This window comes from Mytilus edulis, chromosome 6 (assembly GCF_963676685.1).
Source record: "Mytilus edulis chromosome 6, xbMytEdul2.2, whole genome shotgun sequence".
Lineage (NCBI taxonomy): Eukaryota > Metazoa > Mollusca > Bivalvia > Mytilida > Mytilidae > Mytilus > Mytilus edulis.
In genome coordinates this window covers 42,524,760-42,549,306 of record NC_092349.1, presented here as the reverse complement: position 1 = coordinate 42,549,306, position 24,547 = coordinate 42,524,760, and the positions used below count along the sequence as shown (strand labels likewise).

The following is a 24,547-nucleotide window of genomic DNA, read 5'->3' as shown; positions in this document are numbered from 1 at the left end:
TTATGTGACATATTTTAATTCCAATTGTCCACATCTTTCCACAAATCTTCACTAAGTTTAACTTTACAGAAGTCATCATTCCAGAAATTTTCTGGTAAATCATTGTCATTGGTAAAATCTGTGACATCCAAAAGTTTAATGTTGGACATGTGTAACATGATCTTTAAACTTCCAGTTGAATGGTGGACTGTGTTAAGAACTTTATCATTGAAGCTAGACTGGCTTAGTGGAGTAGTATCATCACACCTGAAATATATATTGCTATCGTGATAGTTTAAATTAGCCATAAAAATTGTTCATCTTGCGTATATATATATATATATATAAATATTATTATTTTCTGTGACTGTATATTACATTAATTTGTAGGATCCTTTACTATAGATAATTTAGCTGATCTGTAAAAATATAACATCTTCATGCCTTCTATATCATGTACTGTAGTATGCCGCTAGATTAAAACTGACGAGGAAAGGTAACACACGGCCAGCGAAAGCTCTTTTTTTTAGAGCCCAGGTGGTCGTGTGGTCTAGCGGGACGGCTGCAGTGCAGGCGATTTGGTGTCACGATATCACAGTAGCATGGGTTCAAATCCCGGCAAGGGAAGAACCAAAAATTTGCGAAAGCAAAATTTACAGATCTAACATTGTTGGGTTGATGTTTTATAGACGAGTTGTATATATATATATAATATATGTATCACTGTATAACTGAATATCTTTTTAATAATTCATGCTTTGAATGATAAGTGTAACCTTTAAGGAGCCTTTTTTGCTGAAAAAAAACCAACCCCAAAGACTATTTTCTGATAATAAAAGTTAAACATGCATGGTTATTATACATAATTTCCTTTCAATCATTCAATAGTAAAATTGAGATACACTTTTCTACCTGGGAATTCTCAGACTGACTTTTTTCCATCAATCAGGACAAGATCAACTTCAACTGTTTTGGTTGTTGCTGGACAAAATTTCTTATATCATTTTCAAATATTTTAAGTGTGTTATACTTTATGAAATTTCAAAGGATGCAATCTAAGAATAATCTTTCATTATATGCTGAATATCTATATATATATATAAATGACAATCTTTGTCTGTCCAATTTGTGAACTATGACAATGGTTAACTTTTGCTATGTTATAATCTGAATTAATATTTGTCATTTTAAGAAATTGTGTCTTGATGGAAGATCATTTAAATTTATAGTCTCCGATACATTTACATTTATTTATCACTTTTCTATACTCTTATCATTGCAGATGTTTGGTTGCATCATTTTTTTCATTTTATGACATTTTGCATGATGTATAAGTATCTAATTACTTCTTACAAATACCAGATAAGAATTGTCTCCCCTAGCTATAGTTTTATAAGTATGACCATGCTTCTTTGTGATTATTCATTTACATAGAAGTGTTTTACATAGAAGTGTTTTAAATAGAAGTGTTTTCATTTATCAGCCAAAAAAAATCAAAGTAGAACAGCAACTCATATTCCCATTTACAAAAACAGTGATATTAGGTTTCAATTTTATGACAGAAAAATAGATGCAATTAAGATTTTATTCCAACACTGCACCTACAAAAAAGTCCAGTTTTTCTAAATTTTTTTGAACACAATTTTTTCTGTTTGATTTAAAGTTTATGCTAAATTGAATAAAATTGAGAATGGAATTGAGGAATGTGCCAAAGAGACAACAACCCGACCATAGAAAAAAACAACAGCAGAAGGTCACCAACAGGTCTTCAATGTAGCGAGAAATTCCGGCACCCAGAGGCGTCCTTCAACTGGCCCCTAAACAAATATATACTAGTTCAGTGATAATGAACGCCATACTAATTTCCAAATTGTACACAAGAAACTAAAATTAAAATAATACAAGACTAACAAAGGCCAGAGGCTCCTGACTTGGGACAGGCGCAAAAATGCGGCAGGGTTAAACATGTTTGTGAGATCTCAACCCTCCCCCTATACCTCTAGCCAATGTAGAAAAGTAAACGCATAACAATATGCACATTAAAATTCAGTTCAAGAGAAGTCCGAGTCTGATGTCAGAAGATGTAACCAAAGAAAATAAACAAAATGACAATAATACATAAATAACAACAGACTACTAGCAGTTAGTTAACTGACATGCCAGCTCCAGACTTCAATTAAACTGACTGAAAGATTATCATATGAACATCAGGCACAATCCTTCCAGTTAGGGGTTTAGTATCATACCATCATAACATATATGAGAAGAACATAACCCGTGTCATGCCAACAACTGGTTTTTGAATAAATGTGTTTAGTTCCGATGCAAAGACCCTATAAGTGAATCAATATTAACGCCAAAATATGCAATCTTTAATGACCTGACAACAGTATCGTAACTATATCCCTTCTTAATAAGTCTATTCAAAGGTTTTGTTAGTTTTTGAGGTGAATACTGACACCTTTGTGCTTTATAAAGAATATTTCCATAAAAAATTGGATGTGAAATACCTGAACGTATAAGAAGTCTGCATGTTGAGCTATATTTATGAATGATGTCCTTATACCGATGATAAAATTTAGTAAATGCTTTGACTAGTTTGTGATATCGAAAACCCTGGTGTAATAATTTTTCAGTAATACATAAATTTCTCTCGTTAAAATCTAAAACATTGTTACATACACGAGCAAATCGTACAAGTTGAGATATATAAACACTGTAAGATGGTGACAAGGGAACGTCACCATCTAAAAATGGATAATTAACGATAGGAAATGAAAAATCATCTCTTTTATCATAAATTTTAGTATTCAGCTTTCCGTTAGTGATATAGATATCAAGATCGAGGAAAGGGCAGTGGTCATTGTTAGTATTAGCTTTATTTAAAGTAAGTTCAACAGGATAAATTTCTTTAATATACATACTGAAGTCATCATTATTGAGAGCCAAAATATCATCCAAATATCTAAAAGTATTATTAAATTTGTTTATCAGATGTTGTTTCGATGGGTCTTTGCTTATTTTTGTCATAAATTGTAACTCATAGCAATACAAAAACAGGTCCGCAATAAGTGGTGCACAGTTAGTCCCCATTGGAATTCTGATAATCTGACGATATACGGAATCCCCAAAGCGAACAAAAATGTTACCTAGTAAAAATTCAAGGGCATATATAGTATCAAAGTGAAACATATATATATATAGATTTAAAAAAAATCTTCTATCTTTTTTTGGGGATATCAATCCAGGAAAGTGGGAGGATACTATAATGTTTACTGGAGGTAGTGCGGCTTAGTAAAAACAGCAAACAGAAAGTAGAAAAATATTGTTTTGAGGCCAGGGTTATGTTACTTTTTATTCTTCGTGGCATGACCCACTTTTTTTCTTGATTAAATCACGATTTCACATTAGTACATACATAATATGAACATGACAATTTTTTTCTATGTACCATTTTTTTTTCTTTTATTTTCAAAGATCAGCTGTTTTGCATGTAAGCCTTATTATATATAAGCCTTGTAATTGACTCTGCTCAATTATTGACTGCTCAATTACAAGACTGCAACCTTAAGATAATGACATTTTTTTCTGTTTTATCAAGACTAATTGCACTTTTTAGAACAAGAGAAAAGCTTAAATATTTTTTTATTACATCTATGATATAAGAAGCTGACATCTAGTCTTGATTTTTGTTGTTTTAAATGTCAAACTTATAAGGAATTGTTTGAATCATATATGCATGTAGTCTTGACCTTAATTTTTTTACATAAAATTGATCATGGTTTTAGCTGACTGAGTAATGAAACATTCACCTTCATTGTTTTAAATGTCAAATTAATAGCTGTTTGAATCATTAAATCTTAATATTCTGTACTAAATATTGAATTGAAATCCTCTGTTGTGAACTTGAGTTTTTTTTGGAAAGAAATGTAAGTTTTCAATTGTGTACCAGGCCCGTAGCCAGGAATTTCCAAGGGGGGGTATTTGTACTCATAAACTCGACTTTATTAAACAGTCACAATTTGAACAGAACGTTGACTTTAACAGTGCTTATTTGGTTTCAACGGGGGTGGTTCGTCTAAACCCCCCTGGCTACGGGTATGTGAACTCATAAACAGTTTACACTTTATGATCCTACAACAGCCTTACAAATAAGTTAAAAGGTCATAAAACACTATATACTTGAAGTTGTAGATTTAATGTTGAATATGAAAAAAAAGCTACAAAAAACCTCAAATTTTAACTGTTATCCTATGTAAACATTATAATATTACAGCTAGTGGTATGTAATGAAATTTAATCACTAAAATTAAATAAAAGTTAAAAGGAGTTGATCAAGGCTGATTCCTGAAAACCACAGTCATTTCCAAGCTGTGAATTCAGAAATTATTGTGATGTTTTTATTTTTTGAAAAAATGTGACAGGTTTATATAATATATGAATTAAAGTGTTGTTCTCAATATCACAAAAATTTAAATTGCATTATAGTATGACAAAATGGCAATAATTGGCAATAATAAATGCACACATTTGGACTTCATTGGATAGTTGTATTATTGGCAATTTTACCCAAGTTTTAAGTTTAGGGCTGTTCCAAAAGTAAATGGGTGGAGAGGGTCAAGCAAGGCACTTTTTATTTGACCCCACCATGCATACACTTTAAATTGGATATTTCATTTAAATGTTCAAGCAATTTTTCTTAAATAACCACAACCCATCAAATTTTAATAAAAGTGCCTTCCTCCCCCCTCTCCATACAATTAATTCTGGAAAAGCCCTAAGGTGATCAACACCTCATAGTTAACTACCTTTATCAGAAACTTTCACCCGAGAATATAATACATGTAATTACACACAATGATGTTTTGAACCATAAAAAAAGGTAAAAACTATCATTTGGTACATAATTTTAAAAATTCCAATCATAAGCATTCTCTATGTGCCGGTCCCAAGTCAGAAGACTGAAGTTCAGTAGTTGTTGTTGGTTCATGTCTGTCATATTTGTTTTTCATAAATTGGAAAGAAACCACTTTGATAAAACGGCAATGACTTTTTGAAAAAATAAACCAATGTAAGCTACAATTAAACTCAGAAAGAACAAAAGACAGCAAACAAGCGTTTTTATATCATTTATTAGAGTCATTATAAAATCAAGGGTCATAACTCCAGAACTGAAAAGTAGAAAGGGTCAACACCAATCCTGACCACCCTTTTGTTATGAGAAACAACATATAAAAATTTGAAAAGGATTGGTTGAACAGTTCTCCAGTTATTGCACCAAACAACCTCAGCTGCCTTCTTAGCTTTGTGTTTAATAGCCAAATGAATTACCAAATTTTCATAAAAAAAACTATTTAATAAGTAAATATACACTGTTCCATTGGCAGACAGACAATTGTTTTGTATCTAACATGATGCAAAATTCAAGGCCAAGTTTTAATTTTGTCAATTTTCATTTGCATATTTAAATGCTATGATGAGACTAGTTACAACAAGACATTGAATTCTGCTCTTTTGTTAGAAAATGTATATGTTACAACTTTCCCTGCATACATGGGGGGGGGGGGAGGGGCGGAAGAGAGACAGGGAAGCAAGGCACTTTGTGTTTGACCCCACCATGTATACACTTTAAATTGGATATTTCATTTAAATGTTCAAGTAATTTTTCTTAAACATTTAAATAACCACAACCCATTAAATTTTAATAAAAGTTTTTATATCATTTATTAGAGTCATTATAAAATCAAGGGTCATAACTCCAGAACTGAAAAGTAGAAAGGGTCAACACCAATCCTGACCACCCTTTTGTTATGAGAAACAACATATAAAAATTTGAAAAGGATTGGATGAACAGTTCTCCAGTTATTTCACCAATCAACCTCAGCTGCCTTCTTAGCTTTGTTTTTAATAGCCAAATGAATTACCAAATTTTCATTAAAAAAACTATTTAATTAGTACTAAACTGAAAAGTAATTTTGAAATTACAAATGTTACAACTTTTCCTGCCTACATAAAGAATCAGATTACTAATTCCAAGTTTAATAAAATGTTTTTCTATGAAATATTCTCAAGAAAATATTATAATAATAAGGTTTGAAATTACAAATGTAATAGTTTTAACAATTAACCTTTAATAATAAGAAGATAGTTTATTCTCATAAAACCATGCAAGTACAAAGGTTACAGAGAAGTTAAAAAAAATTAGTATACATAAAAAGTAAAAATGCATTAAAAATGCATAAAATTCTAAATTTCGGATGAGATAACATATAAAAGAATATATATATAGACTTGTATAGTCAAATGTAAAAGCTAAAATTGTATAAAGAAATACTTTCTATAAGTATGTTAAATAAATTATGGTTGTTAAGAAGGAGTGAGCTTACTATTAATACATCTTATAAAATTGCAGAGGTTTCTTAGTGTTTTTGGTTTTTTTTAATTAAACAGTTTGTTGAATGTAAAAATGTTATGTCTTGGTATTAATCCATTTGGAATAAATCTTCTTCTTTCATCTTGTAAAGCCGGGGAAACAAAAATATAGTGGTATTCGTCTCCGATATCTCTTTTTGTACATATTGAACATTTTCTATCACTTCTTTCAATGTTATACCATCTCCTCTTTTCTATTGGCAGTGAATGATTCGATGTTCGGAATTTACAAAGTGTATATATATCTCGGTCATTTATGATGTTGAAATAATTCTCAAATTCAAAATGTTCCTTAAAGAGCCTATATGTAATGCATTTTGATGTGTTCTGAATAGCTGAGTTCCAAATCTGTTTAAACTGGTCAATTAATCTAAGTTTGATACTTTTTAGTAACCATTTGGTGAGGTCTGTATTTTGCACATAAAATAAGTTTGAAAATCCGGGATTGTCCAATATATTTTTAATGTTCTTTATCCATAAAATATCATCATTGTTTGTGTGATATCGGGAATATACAAATTTGTATAATATTGATGATAACTTGTTTTCATCTATAAGCAGCCTGCACCAATATGTTATCATTCGACATTTAATGCTTATTTCCAATGGGTATCGTCCAGTTTCACTGTACACAATCATGCTTGGGGTAGATCTCTTGAGGTGTAGTAAATGCTTTAAAAATTCGAGATGAACTTGTTCAATAATGTCATTTTTTCCAAATCCCCATACTTCACATCCGTATAGAAGAATTGGTTTCACCAGTTTGTCAAATAACTCTAATTGGCATTCAATTGATAAATTACACTGCCTTCCTTTTTTAATAACGTTGTACATAGCTTTTCTTGCTTTTTCTGAAGGATATGGATCTTGTTAACAATAGTCCAAGGTAGTTATATTCTTTCACTATTTCAATTTCATTTTCTTCATAAATGAAATTAATATTATTAGGCTGTCTTCCTTTAGAGAAAATTAAAACTTTAGTCTTAGATGTATTTACTTTAAGTTTCCAAGTATCACAATATTCACTGAAGCAATTTAATTGCATTTGAAGGTCTTCCTTTGTTTCTGACATTAGAACAGTATCATCGGCATATAATAAAATGAACAGCTTTAAATAGATATTGAGGCTAGTTTCAAGGGAGTTCGATATTGATGACAAACCTTTCACATTATGAGATAGCAAAAAATCAGTGAGGTCATTAATATATAAAGAGAATAATAGAGGGGAAAGATTTTCCCCTTGTCTAACTCCAGTGTTACATGGGAAAAAATCAGATTTTTGATTATTGTATATAACTCTTGATTTTATATTGTTGTACATACTCTGTATTACTGTATGCATTTTTCCATCAATGTGATTCAATGCCATCTTAAACCATAGGCTGTTTCTCCAAACTGTGTTGAACGCCTTAGCAAAATCAATAAAAACACAGAATAACTTTTTCTTTTGCGATCTAGCTAGGTCGAAGAGACTTTGTAATATAAATATGTTATCTGTTGTTGAATATTTTTTCCTAAAGCCACTTTCATTGTTATGTATTATTGAAAAGTTCTCAAAATATTTCGTTAATCGTTCATTTAGTATGGACGTAAAAAGTTTTCCAAAACAGCTAAGAATAGTGATAGGTCTATAATTTTGCAGATCTTGTTGATTTCCTTTATTTTTAAATAAAGGGTGTATATTTCCAGATAACCAACTGTCTGGTATGATTCCTGTATCAAATATAAGATTGAATAACTTTACAAAGATATTAATGATTTCTGTTGAAGCACACGTAGCTTTGAAGAATTCGTTTATAATCAGGTCATCACCGCTTGCCTTGTTATTTTTCAAGTTTTTTATATTTTTTATTATTTCATCGGGCGTAATCATTTCATTTAATAAATTATTTTCGATATTTCTTTCAATCTCTTCGTGGTTTAGCTCTTGTTCTTCTTCTATATTTCCTTGATTTAAATTTTTGAAGAAATCATAAAGTTTTTCAATTGAAATATTTGGTTGTTTCTTCCTAGAGCCTCCATTTAGAATTTTCCAGTAATCTTTTGAGTTCTTGGTTTTCATATTTTTCATATCATTCGGCACATTTTTCCTATACTTTTTTATATTTCTGTTCATGGTATTTTTGTATTGTCTTTCACTGCGTTTTTTATATTCCTGGTTTACAATGGATTTGTTTAATTTATATTTTCTTCTGTATTTTCTCGCATTTTTCCTAGCAATTCTACAATCTATGTTAAACCATGGTTTTTCATCTTGTGATCTTGTACTCTGAGGGGTATTTTCGTTCTTTGACTTGTTTTTTAATGTTCCGAATGTTTTCTTTGCAGAAGTAACAAATATGTTCGTAATATTTTCTACAGCTTTGTTAATAATGTTCGAATCAGCAGGAAAAGATTTGGTTTGTTCAAGATAATTTTCTAATTCAGAAATCTTTTCTCTGTCTAAATTTATAATAAAATCTTCTTTCTTGTTTATATCCCATTTCTTTATTTTCTTTCCGCTCATCGAATTAATCGGCACAGATCCATATTCACATGTACATTTATTTATGTCGACATCTATATCTATAGGGCTGTGGATATCGGAATATAAACAACTAAAATCTAAAACTTTCGAATTTGAGATAATGTTAATAAAATCTAGCGACCCTATGAAATAATCAACAACTGCAGCATTTTTGCTCGTCCGTTCCCCTGCCATATTTTCTCCTATGCGGCCGTTTATAATATACATATTTGTAAATTTGCATAAATCAAGTAATAGTTTCCCATAATTATTTTTTGTTTTATCTTTATTATTTCTTGCTATCGGTATGTTGTAGATTTCGAATTTATAGGTGTCGTTTTCTGTGATTTCCGGTAAATTCAGAATATCAGAAATATCATTTCCATCAGTTGGGATAAAATCAGCATCAGTCGATGTTCTACTGTTGAAATCACCATTTAAGCACATATATTTGCATTTAGTTGAAAATTTTAGAATATCAGTTTCGATTTCGCGAAAGGCGTTGGGTGAACTATATTTTGTGTTTTATTGTGGAATATAAACAGACCCAATGACTATTTCAGCATCAAGTTTAGTATATGAAGATGAGATTTCAAACCATATAACAAAATTACTATCACTCAGGGAGACAGTCATTTATTTTGTATCTTAACTTGATGCCTGAATTTTAAGGCCATGTTTTTACAATCTAATTAAAAACCGATCTCTCATCGCTCCTGTTTCGGATATGTCGCGTGGAAGATCTAACGAAACCGGCTTTGAGGTCACATGTGAGTGAACTAAAAGTTATGAATTTATAAAGATATGCAAATGAGTTGACGACCTATTAATAAGCCAATCAAAAAAGTTTATGAATTATTTTGACTGACGATTTCGTCGTAAATAAAATGAGTTACATCCCTTTGCCTAATGTTAAACTTTCAAGAGCGTGGAAGACTCGATTTCATTGGTCGAAAAAGACACACCTACGAGGTCACTCACATGTGACCTCAAAGCGGGTTTCGTTAGATCTCCCACGCGACATATCAGAAACAGGAGCGATGAGAGATCGGTTTTTAATTAGATTGATGTTTTTATTTTTGTCAATTTTCATTTCCATCTTAAGATACTAAGATGAGACTACTTACTATGATAGAAAATGTATATGTTACAACTTACCCACCTACATGATGAATTAAATTACCAATTCCAAGTTTAAAAAAAGGTTTTTTTTCTGTGAAATATTCTCAAGGAACTATAATGAGGTTCATAATTCAAAACTTTAGTAAATTTATAAATAATGTGATCTTACTTGTTGTCTATTTCTTTGTTTTCATCTTGACTGTTGTCATCTTCTGAAAAGCAATAAAGTAATTTTGAATATTTTATGAATATTTCACAATTCTATATTTATATTCTTGTAATTGTTATAAAAATACATCATATAACATAATTACAAACTTAATCTTGATTTATATCTAATTTTTATAAATTTTCCTGTGATGTCTCTTTTTGAGGAGTGGATAAACTCTTGTGACATACATAACTCTATTACTCTGTTTTGTGTACTGTCCCAAATTAATGTGAGGTATTCCTTGTTATTCTGAGGTTAACATATCAAAATGTTCAGTTATATTATTTAAGAATTGAATGCCTCTTTTTGTAACTTCATTGGGGTGTAAAAGCGTTGACCGAAGTACAGTTTGTATGAAGCGTGGAAGCACTTCATTCTAAAAAATGTGAGCAAGATCAACGCTTTTACAACCCTATGATGTTACAAAAAGAAGCATTCAATACTTATAATTACATTTTTTTAGCTAGGACCATGAAAACATGAATCATTTTTATCTAATTCACCTGTGCACTTTATTGTGGGACCTCGTGTTATCATGAATGATAAGTTTTATTGTGTAATGCAATTGCTTATTAAGGAATAACATGTGATGTGCAGAAAGCTAAGGCCATAGTTGTTTATTTATTTGTTTTGCGTCCGCGTGCGGGTAGGTTTTCGGCCAATTTGTGTCAAAAACAAACACAAACTTTTTTTTGTTCGTCAGTAGAAAATCCGTATTTTCCGGGTTTTTCCAGCCATGTTTTTGTGTATTCTTATACTCAAATCTATTTTGCGCTTTAAATAAAATGCTGTTAAAAATATTCAGCCAATACTTTAATTCTCCTGTTAAGTTTATACTTTAGTTCTCATGTTAAGTTTTGATTTATTTGTATTAAATTTTGTTTTAAGAATTGTTTTCAATTAATACAACATTTGAATGTATCAGAGCTTTTATTTAATATTAAGATTCACTAAATTTGATATTGAAAAGATCAACCAATTTCACTGTAATGGTTCTTCCTTGGTACAGGTCTTACAGTAGGCGTTCCTTACTTGCTTGAAGCAAGAGTTACCTCCAATTTGCACAGTTATCTTATTTTATAATTGAAATAAATTTTTATACTTTTTTAAATGAAAAATAGTAGTTTTTGCAAATATTTCTAATAAATTTCTATAAATGATATCTACTGTCTGATAAGATAGGATAAATTAGTATGCACATTTTTAATTCCACAAGATATTAAGACATAAAACATAATTTCATTAGTTTATTTTCTGAAAAAATTAAAGAACCTTAGTGAGCACGCTCACATACCCCACGTCCCCACATTGTCATTGGAGAAATTAAATAAGTATAAGAAAAAAAAATTGTATAAGAAAAAATATTGAATAATAATTTCCTGTCAATATACATAGTATGTCCTTATTATCTACAAAGTTTCGTGAAATTCTGTTGTGTGGTTTGAGAGGAGTTGCGATGACAACCTGTTGCAGTAGTACATTAAAGTGAATAAGTTCAAAGGGGCGTAACTCCTAGAAAAAAAATTGAATCGCAATTTCCCGTCGATATGCACAACTACATAGTATGTCCTTATTATCTGAAAAGGTTTCGTGAAATTCTGTTGTGTGGTTTGAGAGGAGTTGCGATGACAAACTGTTGCAGTAGTACATTAAAGTAAATAAGTTCAAAGGGGCGTAACTCCTAGAAAAAAAATTGAATGGCAATTTCCCGTCGATATGCACAACGACATAGTATGTCCTTATTATCTGAAAAGGTTTCATGAAATTCTGTTGTGTGGTTTGAGAGGAGTTGCGATGACAAACTGTTGCAGTAGTACATTAAAGTAAATAAGTTCAAAGGGGCGTAACTCCTAGAAAAAAAATTGAATCGCAATTTCCCGTCGATATGCACAACTACATAGTATGTCCTTATTATCTGAAAAGGTTTCGTGAAATTCTGTTGTGTGGTTTGAGAGGAGTTGCGATGACAAACTGTTGCAGTAGTACATTAAAGTAAATAAGTTCAAAGGGGCGTAACTCCTAGAAAAAAAATTGAATCGCAATTTCCCGTCGATATGCACAACTACATAGTATGTCCTTATTATCTGAAAAGGTTTCGTGAAATTCTGTTGTGTGGTTTGAGAGGAGTTGCGATGACAAGAAACAGGACTGACGGACTGACGGACTGACGGACGGACGGACGGACTGACGGACGGACGGACGGACTGACGGACGGACGGACTGACGGACAGACGGACAGGTCAAAAACATTATACCCTCTGCAACTTCGTTGCGTGGGGTATAAAAAGTATGCAGAACAAAATATTAATATATTGCCAAAAAGTTTACATAAAGTATTCCAATTATAGGAAGATAACTCTGCAAATGGGAGATAATTCATGCTTAAAGCATTATTGATTTGATACAGGGAATTATTGATTATACATAGGTTTTAATACAACATGACACATCTCAGATCAAAGTATGTCTCTTCTCAAAGGCTTCAGTATAAATGGGAAATGTTTAAAATACCAAGGCCATTTCTCAGAATATAGTCATATCAAGTTTGTACATTGCTAAATTTCCTGTTTGTCATGTTTGCTCTTTCACTTAGATATGACAGTATTGATCTAAAGTCACTGTTAATCAGTCTAGAACTTAAGCAGACTCTTGTGTTATTTTCTTTGTGTGTGTTTTTTTTCCTTGCTGCCTGGTAGGTTTTCTCAGAATCAGTTGACGCAAAACAAAGAAAAAAACAGACACGACCTAATCAGAATAACGTGTTATAATGAAACATACATCTAATGTAATTATTTATTTATGTATTTCTCTGTCCTGAGTGTTCTTGTATTTATTTGTGCTGTATCGATGTCATATTATGTTGTCATACAGACAGATTAGAGTAAAGCTCATGCAATCCTCCCTCCAATAAGAAGGGGGCATAAAAAAAATTCTAAAATTTACCATAATAGACATTTTTTCTGGTAAAGAATCATCCAAATCAAAGCAATATTTCACTTTATTTGGAAATTTAAAGCAGTATTTTTCAGAGGTTCTACCATCTCCAACATATAATTGATCATGTAGTTATAATAGAGGCTGTATTATATCTTTCTATATTGTTTCAATAAAACAGGTTTTACCCCTAGTAAGATAAGAAAGGAATTCAATATTTTCTATTTCATATGCCTACCTTCATCATGTACTACTAAGGTGGGTTCTTTTAAGATACTTATCAATGACATCCCTCTGTAATGAACCTGTAAAAAACAATCAATTTAAAATCTTGTGGTACAGGAACCAATAACGAGTATGTCAGTTATATTGGATCACACTTAAAAATATTTTGGTTTGCCCAAACCCAACTCCAAGGAAGAGACAAGTGTGTAGTTAGGTTGGTAGACATTTTCTTTTTTTTAGTAAAGAGAAATTGAAGAGTCAGATATTTTTTAGTCTTCATGCCTTTAGCTTTTTTTTTTTTTTTTTAAAGATTCTGATCATGAGTAGGCAGCTTTTTTCTGGGTATGAAGGGTTAGGGCAAACAAACATATTCTTTTTTATACCCTTCATTCATTATACACATATGTATGACTTGGCAAGGTGCATGAACATATTTTTATCATTTTAAAAGACAGCAGGTTTATCTATTGTTTGGTTTAATTTTTGTTCAATTATTGAATTAAGTTGATGGGTTGCTATTGACATAATAAACCAATGTCTCTTTACATTCATACATCAACTAATTAGATTAAACAAGAATTCATTTAGATTCAGGAAAATTTATGCCTTCACTAGAGCAGCTATTAATCTATAATATCAATGTAATGCTTGCATTTAGCAATATTCTTTGATAGTTCTAAGCTTGACCACTTTGGGTTCAGAGTCAAGAGAATTTACATGAACCATTATTGCCTCAAGAATTGATAATGATAACCTTTCAATTCAAAGGACATGTAGGTAACTGTGGATTTATTAATTTTCGTGGGTACCAAGTTTCACAAATTGACAAAAAATGCATATTTTCATGCACATTAATTTTGATTTCCTCGTTTTGCAAAAGTTAGAATACAATACTGCAGTACTTTTGTTTTTTGATGAACCCATGAAAACTGGTATCCCACAAATAATAATGTATCCACAGTAACAGTTATGAATATTGAATACCTGTTTGTAAGCTTGACTTTTCTTTACATCAGGAACTGGTTTACCAAGAATAGCTGCCAACCATTTGACTGGTGTCAAGAACAATTCTCCACCTAAGCTCTCTATGTACCCATCTTCAGTAAGTGAGGATCTGAATTCTTTACCCTGAAACATCATATTACAAACAAAATGAAATTACAATCTCTCCAAATTTTCATCAGTGCAACATGGTTCTATGTTTTTTCATTTCATCCGAAAAATACTATTTAAAAATTACTAATTTCTCAATATTTCCAGAGTATTGCTAAAAGCAATATTCTGTTTATTGCAAATTATGTGAATTTAAAAGATATACTGCTAGATATCTATCTAATAGCTATTAATGTCTGCTGGAGTTCTTGGAAAATATTGGATACCCAAAATTACCTCACTTATCACATTATATGTATGACTCGTTTTTGTTTAATTGATATTGCATACTCAACTTTGTCATTTCAGATCATTTTAAAACCAGCTGTGTGACATGGGTTTTACTCACTGTTGAAGGCCCCATCTGTCAGATGTACTAAGGTTTATTTCTTATCTAATTTTTTGTTGGTCTCTGGTGGAGAGTAGTCTCATTGACAATCAAAACATATCTCTTAATTCTTATTGTGATGATTTATACTATATTTCAACTTGCCAGACTTGCAATATTTAGTTTCTTAAAACTGAGTTTGTAAAAAAGTCCATCTAAAACTCAAAATGGAGAGTCCTTTAATAAATTGCAAAATCTAAAGCTCAAACACATCAAACTGCGATATCCCTGACTTGGTATATCTAATGTACTGAAAACAGTTCTGTAAATTCAGATTTTTTTTATGTTTTCATCATTGCATAAAATATAATGGGATAATTTAAGTTTCTCAAAAATGAAAAGTTGCATTTTAAATTGTGATAGTATTATTTGTATGCTAAATAATCACAACAATTATTCTCACATTTTTCTTCTTTTTCTGAGTTTACAGTATACCGTATAAATCTTACCTTTGCATTAACTGTCAGAATATTCCTTCCTGGTTTAATAATTCCTTTGTTAATCAGCAGATAAAGTGGTGGGTACTTTAATCCATTAAATATATCCTGCAGACCTGGCTCCTGAAAAAAATAACTACAAAAAGTCAATTGTCATAAATTGAAGGATCCTACACATACTATTTCATTATTACTTTCAAATCACAAAAGTGCATGTTTCAAACTAAATAAATGTAATTTTACCATGCTGTTTTACTTACTGTTCATTTTTAAAATATTTCACAAGTGCGAAGGAATAGGTTTCACAAAAAAAATTACTTCAAGTTTTGAATTATGAAAGCATTATTCATAAACAATGGTTTAAATAGTCTTCATACATATAATCAAACCTAATGACATTTTAAAAAAGAGGGGTCCATGACCTGGTTTTCAAGTTAAATCAGCCTGAATGATAAAAATGCATCTTTTCCTGATATGTCACAGTTTGACATCAGGAAAAATATTATTTACATTATCAACGTCATATTGTACTCAAAGATGAATTTATTTAAATTAGCTTTAGCAGTCAGGGGCATTACTTAAACAAGTAACTTTTAAAATTACCTATATAAGTAATGTTGCAAACGAGGCTATTTTTAAAATTACTTATATAAGTAACTTTTCTAAATATCATTTTTATAGGTGACCAATTCTACAAATTTTACTTGTTTTAACAAAATTTTACAGTCATCTGGTTATTTTTCCCATGAAATATACAAGAGGCTCTCAAGAGCCTGAATCGCTCACCTGAATTTTTTTGGTTTAATCTCTCATCAATGATTATTTTGGCTTTTCAATTTATTTAAATGTTCTTTGAATCGTCCTATTTTCTTCAAAAGCAAAAAAAAATCATTTTCTCCTATGTTCTATTTTAGCCATAGGAGCTATGTTTCTTGACATACAAGGAAATGAAATATAAAATTTATACTAGATACTCTGAAACTCTGAAACTCATTTAGCCTAAGTTTGGCTGAAATTGATACAGCAGTTTCATAAGAGAAGATTTTTTAAAGTAAGTCAACATGATGAACAAATTGTGAAAAAAGTCTTTAAAGGGCAATAACTCCTAAAGAGGTCAATTGACAATTTTGGTCAAATTGACTTATTTGTAGATCTTACTTTGCTGATCATATTTGCTGTTTACAGTTTATCTTTATCTATAATAATATTCAAGATAATGACCAAAAACTGCAAAATTTCCTTAAAATTACCAATTAAGTGGCAGCAACCCAACAATTGGATGTTTGATTCATCTGAAAATTTCAGGGCTGATAGATATTGACCTAATGAACATTTTTACTCCATGTCAGATTTGCTCTTAATGCTTTCGTTTTTGAGATATAAGCCAAAAACTGCATTTGACCCCTATGTTCTATTTTAAGTAACGGCGGCCATGTTTTTTGACGGATCAAAAATCAAAGCACACACTTTGTGCAGGATAATCTAAGGAACAACCATGCTAAGTTTTAACCAAATCCATTCAAAAGTTTCAGAGGAGAAGATTTTTTAAAGTTAGCAAATATGATGAACAAATTGTGAAAAATTGTCATTAAAGGACAATAACCCCTTAAGGGGTCAATTGACAATTTTGGTCATATAAACTTATTTGTAGATCTTACTTTGCTGATCTTTTTTGCTGTTTACAGTTTATCTTTATCTATAATAATATTCAAGATAATGACCAAAAACTGCAAAATTTCCTTAAAATTACCAATTAAGTGGCAGCAACCCAACAATTGGATGTTTGATTCATCTGAAAATTTCAGGGCTGATAGATATTGACCTAATGAACATTTTTACTCCATGTCAGATTTGCTCTTAATGCTTTCGTTTTTGAGATATAAGCCAAAAACTGCATTTGACCCCTATGTTCTATTTTAAGTAACGGCGGCCATGTTTTTTGACGGATCAAAAATCAAAGCACACACTTTGTGCAGGATAATCTAAGGAACAATCATGCTAAGTTTGAACCAAATCCATTTAGTAGTTTCAGAGGAGAAGATTTTTTAAAGTTAGCAAATATGATGAACAAATTGTGAAAAATTGTCATTAAAGGACAATAACCCCTTAAGGGGTCAATTGACAATTTTGGTCATATTAACTTATTTGTAGATCTTACTTTGCTGATCTTTTTTGCTGTTTACAGTTTATCTTTATCTATAATAATATTCAAGATAATGACCAAAAACTGCAAAATTTCCTTAAAATTACCAATTAAGTGGCAGCAACCCAACAATGGTTTGTTTGATTCATCTGAAAATTTCAGGGCTGATAGATCTTGACCTAATGAACATTTTTACCCCATGTCAGATTTGCTCTAAATGCTTTCGTTTTTGAGATATAAGCCAAAAACTGCATTTGACCCCTATGTTCTATTTTAAGTAACGGCGGCCATGTTTTTTGACGGATCAAAAATCGAAGCGCACATTTTGTGCAGGATATACTAAGGAACAATCATGTTAAGTTTCATTGAAATCCATTCAGTAGTTTCAGAGGAGAAGATGTTTGAAAAATTGTTAACGACGACGACGACGTCGACGACGACGACGGACGCCAAGTGATGAGAAAAGCTCACATGGCCTTTTAGGCCAGGTGAGCTAAAAATCTAATCCTTCTGAAACACCAATTGCTTTTCTGACCCACTTATCTTTGATATCAATGCTTCCTGTTCAAAGGTTGGTCTCTCGGGACTATTAAAATATCGTTTTCCTTCAAAATCTTGAAGGTAGACAGATATAAATAGATAGAAACTGAATTAATTAAGACTTGAAGTTATTTATAATTTGTAACCCAAAACAATTGCATATGTTCCTTAAATAAGTGTTATTATTGATTTGTTCAAAGATGTACAAAACAAGTGTAACTGTGAGCTACTGCTCACTGATGATACCCCGGCCGCAAGTGGATAATGTTAATAGTGTAAAAATATGTAAGTGTTCGGTAAACAGGAAGTTGCCGAGTGATGAATCTGAAAAAGCATCACACAGCATAGCTGACTATTATAAACCCTGAAACCAAATTTCAGAAATCCTGGCATTGTAGTTCCTGAGAAAAATGCGACGAAAATTTTCAACTTGGCCATCATGTGTAAAATGATAGTAGTGTTCGGTAAACAGGAAGTTGTCGAGTGATGAATCTGAAAACGCATCACACGGTATAGCTAACTTATATAAATCCTGAAACCAAATTTCAGAAATCCTGGAATTATAGTTCCTGAGAAAAATGCGATGAAATAAAATGGTAAGTGTTCGGTAAACAGGAAGTTGTCGACTGATGTATCTGAAAACGCATCACAGGGTATAGCTGACTTATATCAAGTCTGAAACCAAATATTAGAAATCCTGGTAGTGCAGTTCCTGAGAAAAATGTGACGAAAAATTTTCAACTTGGCTATCAGGTGTAAAAATGATACAAGTGTTTGGTAAACAGGAAGTTGTCGAGTGATGAATCTGAAAACGCATCACACAGTATAGCTGACTTATATCAAGCCTGAAACCAAGTTTCAGAAATCCTGGTAGTGTAGTTCCTGAGAAAAATGTGATGAAAAATATTCATGGGAGGGACGGACTGACTGACAGACTGACGGACTGACGGAAGGACAGACAGAGGTAAAACAGTATACCCCCCTTTTTTTCAAAGCAGGGGTATAATAACTTATTCAAGTAACATTTTTTGTCATTATTTTTAAAGTAACCCTTTATTCTATTCTCCTCTCAAATCTTACAAATTCTTAAATCTATGATATAAAATGATGTAAAAATTCATGTAAACTACATTTAGTCCCTGCTTCTATTGAAATTAAAAATAACTCTATTGAGTAATTTTATATTTTTTAAAAACAAAAATTACCTATATAAGTAACTAAAAAAAGTTACTTGTTTAAGTAACGCCCCTGACTGTAAAGGGTAGTTAGCACAAAGACAATAATGTGTTTTTTTTTTATCTTAATGTCTAAATTTATATAATGGCATATTAACTTGCATGATAAAGAGACTTTAAAGAAATACATATTCACTGATGAACAAGTTGTTGATACGAAGAGAAACAACTCCATTTATATCAATAAGTTGTCCATTAGGTACTTTAAACGTTTATATAAAGGTAACTCACTTTCAGAACAAGAAGTGTACCATGCAAAGTAAATACTCCTGTTGAATATACATTATACTCCAAATCATTGCAGATGTATAGGAGAAAATATTCAAATGCATAACAAAATAATTTTTTTCAGTAGGTTCGTATGAAGAATTTGTTAAAACCACAAAATCAAGCATCCACCAAAATAACCCTTTTTTCTTGAACAAAAACACAAACTTATCTGCAATAGATAAATACATGAGGAGATATATTATCAAAAGGGGCAAAAAAGGAATTGACTTATGGTACTGTCCCTGTCTAGCTTTAAACAATGCAGGCTGGCCAATATGTAAAATCTGTCCTTACCTTTTTATTGTTCCAATTTCAAATTTCTTTTGATTGGATAGATTGATGATGTTAATACTTTGAAACTCCTTCCAAAAAATCTCTGTGTTCAAAATTTTGTTAAATTTAAACTTACTTTAAAAATGTGTCATTATTATTTGATGGCTATTCCTTTAAAATGGGAGGGTAGGAGAAACATAAAATCATACCTGTCAACCTGTGATGGTGAAAATGCAGGTCATGACTGCATTGAAGAATGAAATCTCAGGTCATAACGCATACAAACTTTTTCGAGCTGAATTTCAGTATTTAGGGGACATTTATCTTATAATTTAAATCAAACTTTACAAAACATGTTCACTTGGTGAAGTAATTTAAAATTTTATTATATATTATTCCATTGCACTTTAAAAAGCTTTTGATTTATTAGTGTTACAATATCTGGTGTTCTGTTGATATATTTACAGCCTCACTTATCAACTCAAAGTAACTTTCTACAATATTAGTAAGAAACTTGCTAGTTAGCCTTTAAACATTAACTAATGATTATGGGTTGAAATTTGAGTATAGTAAAATAAAGTTAATCAATTAAAGGAAGTTTAGATGAAAAAAATAATTTTCAACTTTTTTTTTATAATTGTATAAAGGTATGAAAATAATGAAAAGTTATATTTTAATATGTATTTGAATTCTATTCTTTAAAGATTTAATCTTTTTTAACAAAAAAAGTAAATATAAGGAACAATTTTGAATGGTGACAAAAAAGGGGAATTATCTCAAGTTGAAAAATGTTTGTAAACAACAGTGTAACTATAATTATTTACGACCTAAAGCTTAGATATTAATTAACAGTGTGTTTGCCATCAAAGCTGTCAAGTGAAGCCATGCACTTAATTGGTCACTTAATTTGACAGTTTACACAGCTAGCTGAACTTCCTGTTCATGGAAGAATTACGAATTTGCCAGTATTTCAAAGGAAAATTACTTATTAAATCAATCTCAAGGCTAAGAAATTCAGGTAAAAACAGGTAATTTTTCGGAATTCTTGTGTTATTCAATGACCCTGCGGGTGTCCCGGGTGATCCCTCAGAATCCTGAAAATCTCGGGTCACACCCGCAGAATACAGGTCAGTTGACAGGTATGATAAAATTGAGAATGGAAATGGGGAATGTGTTCAATTTTTATAAATGGATGCTGGTATGTCAATTCAATGCATGCAAAATTGTTAAGTAAGTTGGTTGAGGGTGGAGATTATGATTCCCCTCCTACCCTGCCACTCGCATTAAATGGATTAATCTCTAATTCATAGGCAATAAAAGTAAAATACTCAACCTGTGTAGATGGTCTCACGACAGGAAAATGTTCAGTAACAGCAGATCTGAAAGTGGCAAATGAGGCAACGCTTGGAGATATATCATTGCATTCTTCTCTTGGACTCAATGGTGGGGTCTGAAATGATGTAGAAGTTTAAAGCTACATATCTGAAACAAGGAATGCTTCTATAATAACCTTTTTAATTAAAAAAAAAAAAGATACCCATGGCACATAATATCATCTTATCTTATGTAAATTAAATATGCTATACCAAAATCATTGTAATCATCACAAATTATTTATACCATATTTCACACTCTCAAAGAAATTTCTAGCTTAGACACATAAATACTCATCAATCTCTATATATAGCTAGTAGCCTAGAGCTTTTAAATCCATACACAATTTTTTTTTCAAATACATGGTAAGATCATATGTTTTCGTACGTCATATGAATTTGCTTTATACATGCATTTCCAAAGGAAATTGTGATGTCACAATGCATTCTTAATAGCATGAAGCCCATGAGACAAGCTGAGGATATATGTATCATATATATGTGATAATTAAAATCTTTGCATATAATATGCATGGTATTGACTCTCATCCATTTTTAAACACCATGTTTAGCCTGAATATATTTTATTTCTCCATTTCAACTGTTAGTCTGTTGAATGTCTTTTTAGGCCACAATTAAAAATATTTTGGTTTGCCCAAACCCTACCCAAAGGTTGAGACAGTGGGTAGGTAGGTAGGCATTTTCTTTTTTTTTTTCAAAAAGAGAAAATGAGGTATCGAGTGTTTATTAGTCTCCATGCCTATCTGATTAAAAAAAAACTTCTTCAAATCAGGACAATAAAAGAATTTGAGTAGGCAGCTTTTTTCTGGGTAGGTAGCGTTTGGGCAAACAAACCTATTCTTTTTTATGGCCTTAACTTTTATGATATTCCTATTCAGTTTCAACATAAATTCTGTATAATATTACCTTGTTCTGTTCTGCTCTGTAAAGTCTTGCCTGTTCTAACTGTGTGCTATTTACAACACATGAAGGTTTGGCCCCTGATGGCTTCTCACTGATGATCTTCATAGCTTTGTCAATTACTTTTCTCATCATTTCATTGTGTGTCTTCCCACCTTCTCTCATTCTGTTGCAACTGTAAGTAAGACCGCCATGGAAGTTTTGGTTGTCTGTATTTCTGTGATCTTCATTGGGTGTAGTTGGTCTTATTTTTTTTCCTCCAGCAGTTGTAATTTTCTTTCCCACAAAAGCCATTTCACGTTTCCTATTAATTTTATTGAATATTTCATTTCCTTGACTGTATGTGAGTTTTGGTATTATAACACTTCCTGTGTTCGTCTTTCTTCCCACCTCTGCATTTCTAACTCCTCCAGAGGTCATTGGGTTATCTCTTTCTTTATCAATCACCTTGTTGGTTATGATCCTTCCAGTGTTTATCCTACTGTCAGTGTATGAGTTTCTGATATTAGGAGCTCCAACCTCTTTCAACTGTGTATTTGTTTGTTTGCCAGCTGTGTCTACCTGATTATTCCCTTCTGTATTTCTGACATCTTGACCTTGAACTCCTCCTGAGTCCTCTCTAGCATCCCCACTTGTATTTCTGACATATGTTTTGCTTACCTCTACATCCATGTCAATATCATTATCAATTTCTATAACTTCTGGCTTTTTAACTGAAACTGAGCTGAATGGTACAGATAAAAAAGATAAGGTATTTTTCTGTGTCATATCTTGTCTTCCCAATAATGATAAGCTTTCATTAGAATCTGTGTTTTGTGATAAAACAAATGTTGCAGATGGTGGCACTACAGAAGCCGTTTGTGTTGGTTTACTTTTGAAATTATCACCATTAAAATTTGATTTTTCTACATTCTTATTCTGCAAGACTGACATGTGATGAACTGGTTGTTTTAAAAAATCTTGCTTACCTGCACAGCCTTTATCAGAATTTCCATCTTCTGAAAACTTCTGCAGGCTAATTTGTAAATCTGATTGAAAGCAGGGCTTATCCTGTATGTATAGCTGCTGAGCTTCTCTGCCAATCTTAATTTCTTTGGACACTGATTGTTTAATATTAAACATGGAACCCTTAAGCAAGGGTATGCTTGTTACATTAAGTCCTGTTCTCTTCAAACTACTTTCTATTCCATCTCTCTCTTCGTCTCTTACATCCATATCCAAATCTTCACTATGTGTTGACTGCGTCACATTTCCGTTAAGCCCATTGTCTTCCATTTCAGAATATAGTTCTCTAGTCCCATTAAAGCTTATGGTATAGTTAGGATTCTCTGTTAAAGGTTCAATATTTACACAACCTTTGTCATTCTGTGATTTCTGAGCTGAGTTGAAATTCTTTTCCTCTACAAATTTCTTGTTTCCTGATCTATTGGTAGTGGCAGCAACCTTCATACTTTTTCCATTTTCTTTAGATTTTGCAATATTTTTGTTCAAACCACCAACCATCTTAACCTTTTTCCTGCATTGTTCATCTGCAGTTTTTGGCACAACACCAAAGCTCTCCTTAAAATTTGGATCCTTTTTCATCAATCTAGTTATTTCTTTATGTTTCTGAAAAAGTTTAAATAGTGCCTCCTGTCTAACGCTCAGTTCTTGTAAGCTATGCTTTAATGCAATTTTTTCACTTTTTAATTTTCCACATCTTTTAATGTCAATTGTTATTTTGTTTCTTTCCACTTTATGTCTTTCTGCTATCCTTATTAGCATACTTTTGATTGCATGAAGTTTCTGCTGTATAACATCAGTATCTGAAAGAGACAAATGTTTATATCTGACAAAGGGTAAATCCAAGCCTGATTTACATATTCATGTGGAGCAGACGCTTTTTGACAAAAATAAAACATACATGGATATTAATAAAAGTAGAAGTAGGGTCAATTATAAAGTGACAATCAACTCTTTAAAACCTAAAAGGATATCTTAGATCTACTTACTGTAAATTCAGAAATTATTGTGTGCATGTATTATTGCGATTTTGTCATTTTAGACTGAAATGCAATTTTAATTTTTATGATTTTGAGAAAAATCCTGTTTAATTCGTATATATATTATTCCAAAATGCAAGTTTAAATTATTGCATTTACAACTCTGTCGCATTTTTAGCAATAATAAAATCTCGCAATAATTTCTAAATTTACAGTATCAAGCTCTTCAGTTATATTACATACACGTATATATATATATTTGAATGTATATGTTAGGTAAAACTCTTAATCTTCAATCTAAATTTTGGAAAAGTTTCAACATAGTATACTGTAGCTCTATTAGTATTCATAGATATAAGAATGTGAGGTATGCCTGTCAATAAGACAACTCTCAATACAAGTCACAATTTGTATAAGTAAACCA

General features: G+C 31.3%; 1 protein-coding gene across 3 annotated transcripts in view; it reads right to left on the bottom strand.

The window, feature by feature from the left end:
* LOC139527686 (uncharacterized) overlaps positions 1-24,547 on the bottom strand; it is a 35,431-nt gene continuing 10,884 nt past the window's right edge. For all 3 annotated transcript variants that reach the window (XM_071323281.1, XM_071323280.1, XM_071323282.1), the window contains exons 8-14: positions 22,148-23,946; positions 21,181-21,297; positions 15,399-15,509; positions 14,394-14,537; positions 13,423-13,489; positions 10,209-10,251; positions 1-246 (exon numbers count right to left, since the gene is read on the bottom strand). In XM_071323281.1, coding sequence (XP_071179382.1) covers positions 15-246; positions 10,209-10,251; positions 13,423-13,489; positions 14,394-14,537; positions 15,399-15,509; positions 21,181-21,297; positions 22,148-23,946 — 2,513 coding nt within the window. In that variant the 3' untranslated portion in view covers positions 1-14. The remainder of the gene's footprint in view (positions 247-10,208; positions 10,252-13,422; positions 13,490-14,393; positions 14,538-15,398; positions 15,510-21,180; positions 21,298-22,147; positions 23,947-24,547) is intronic.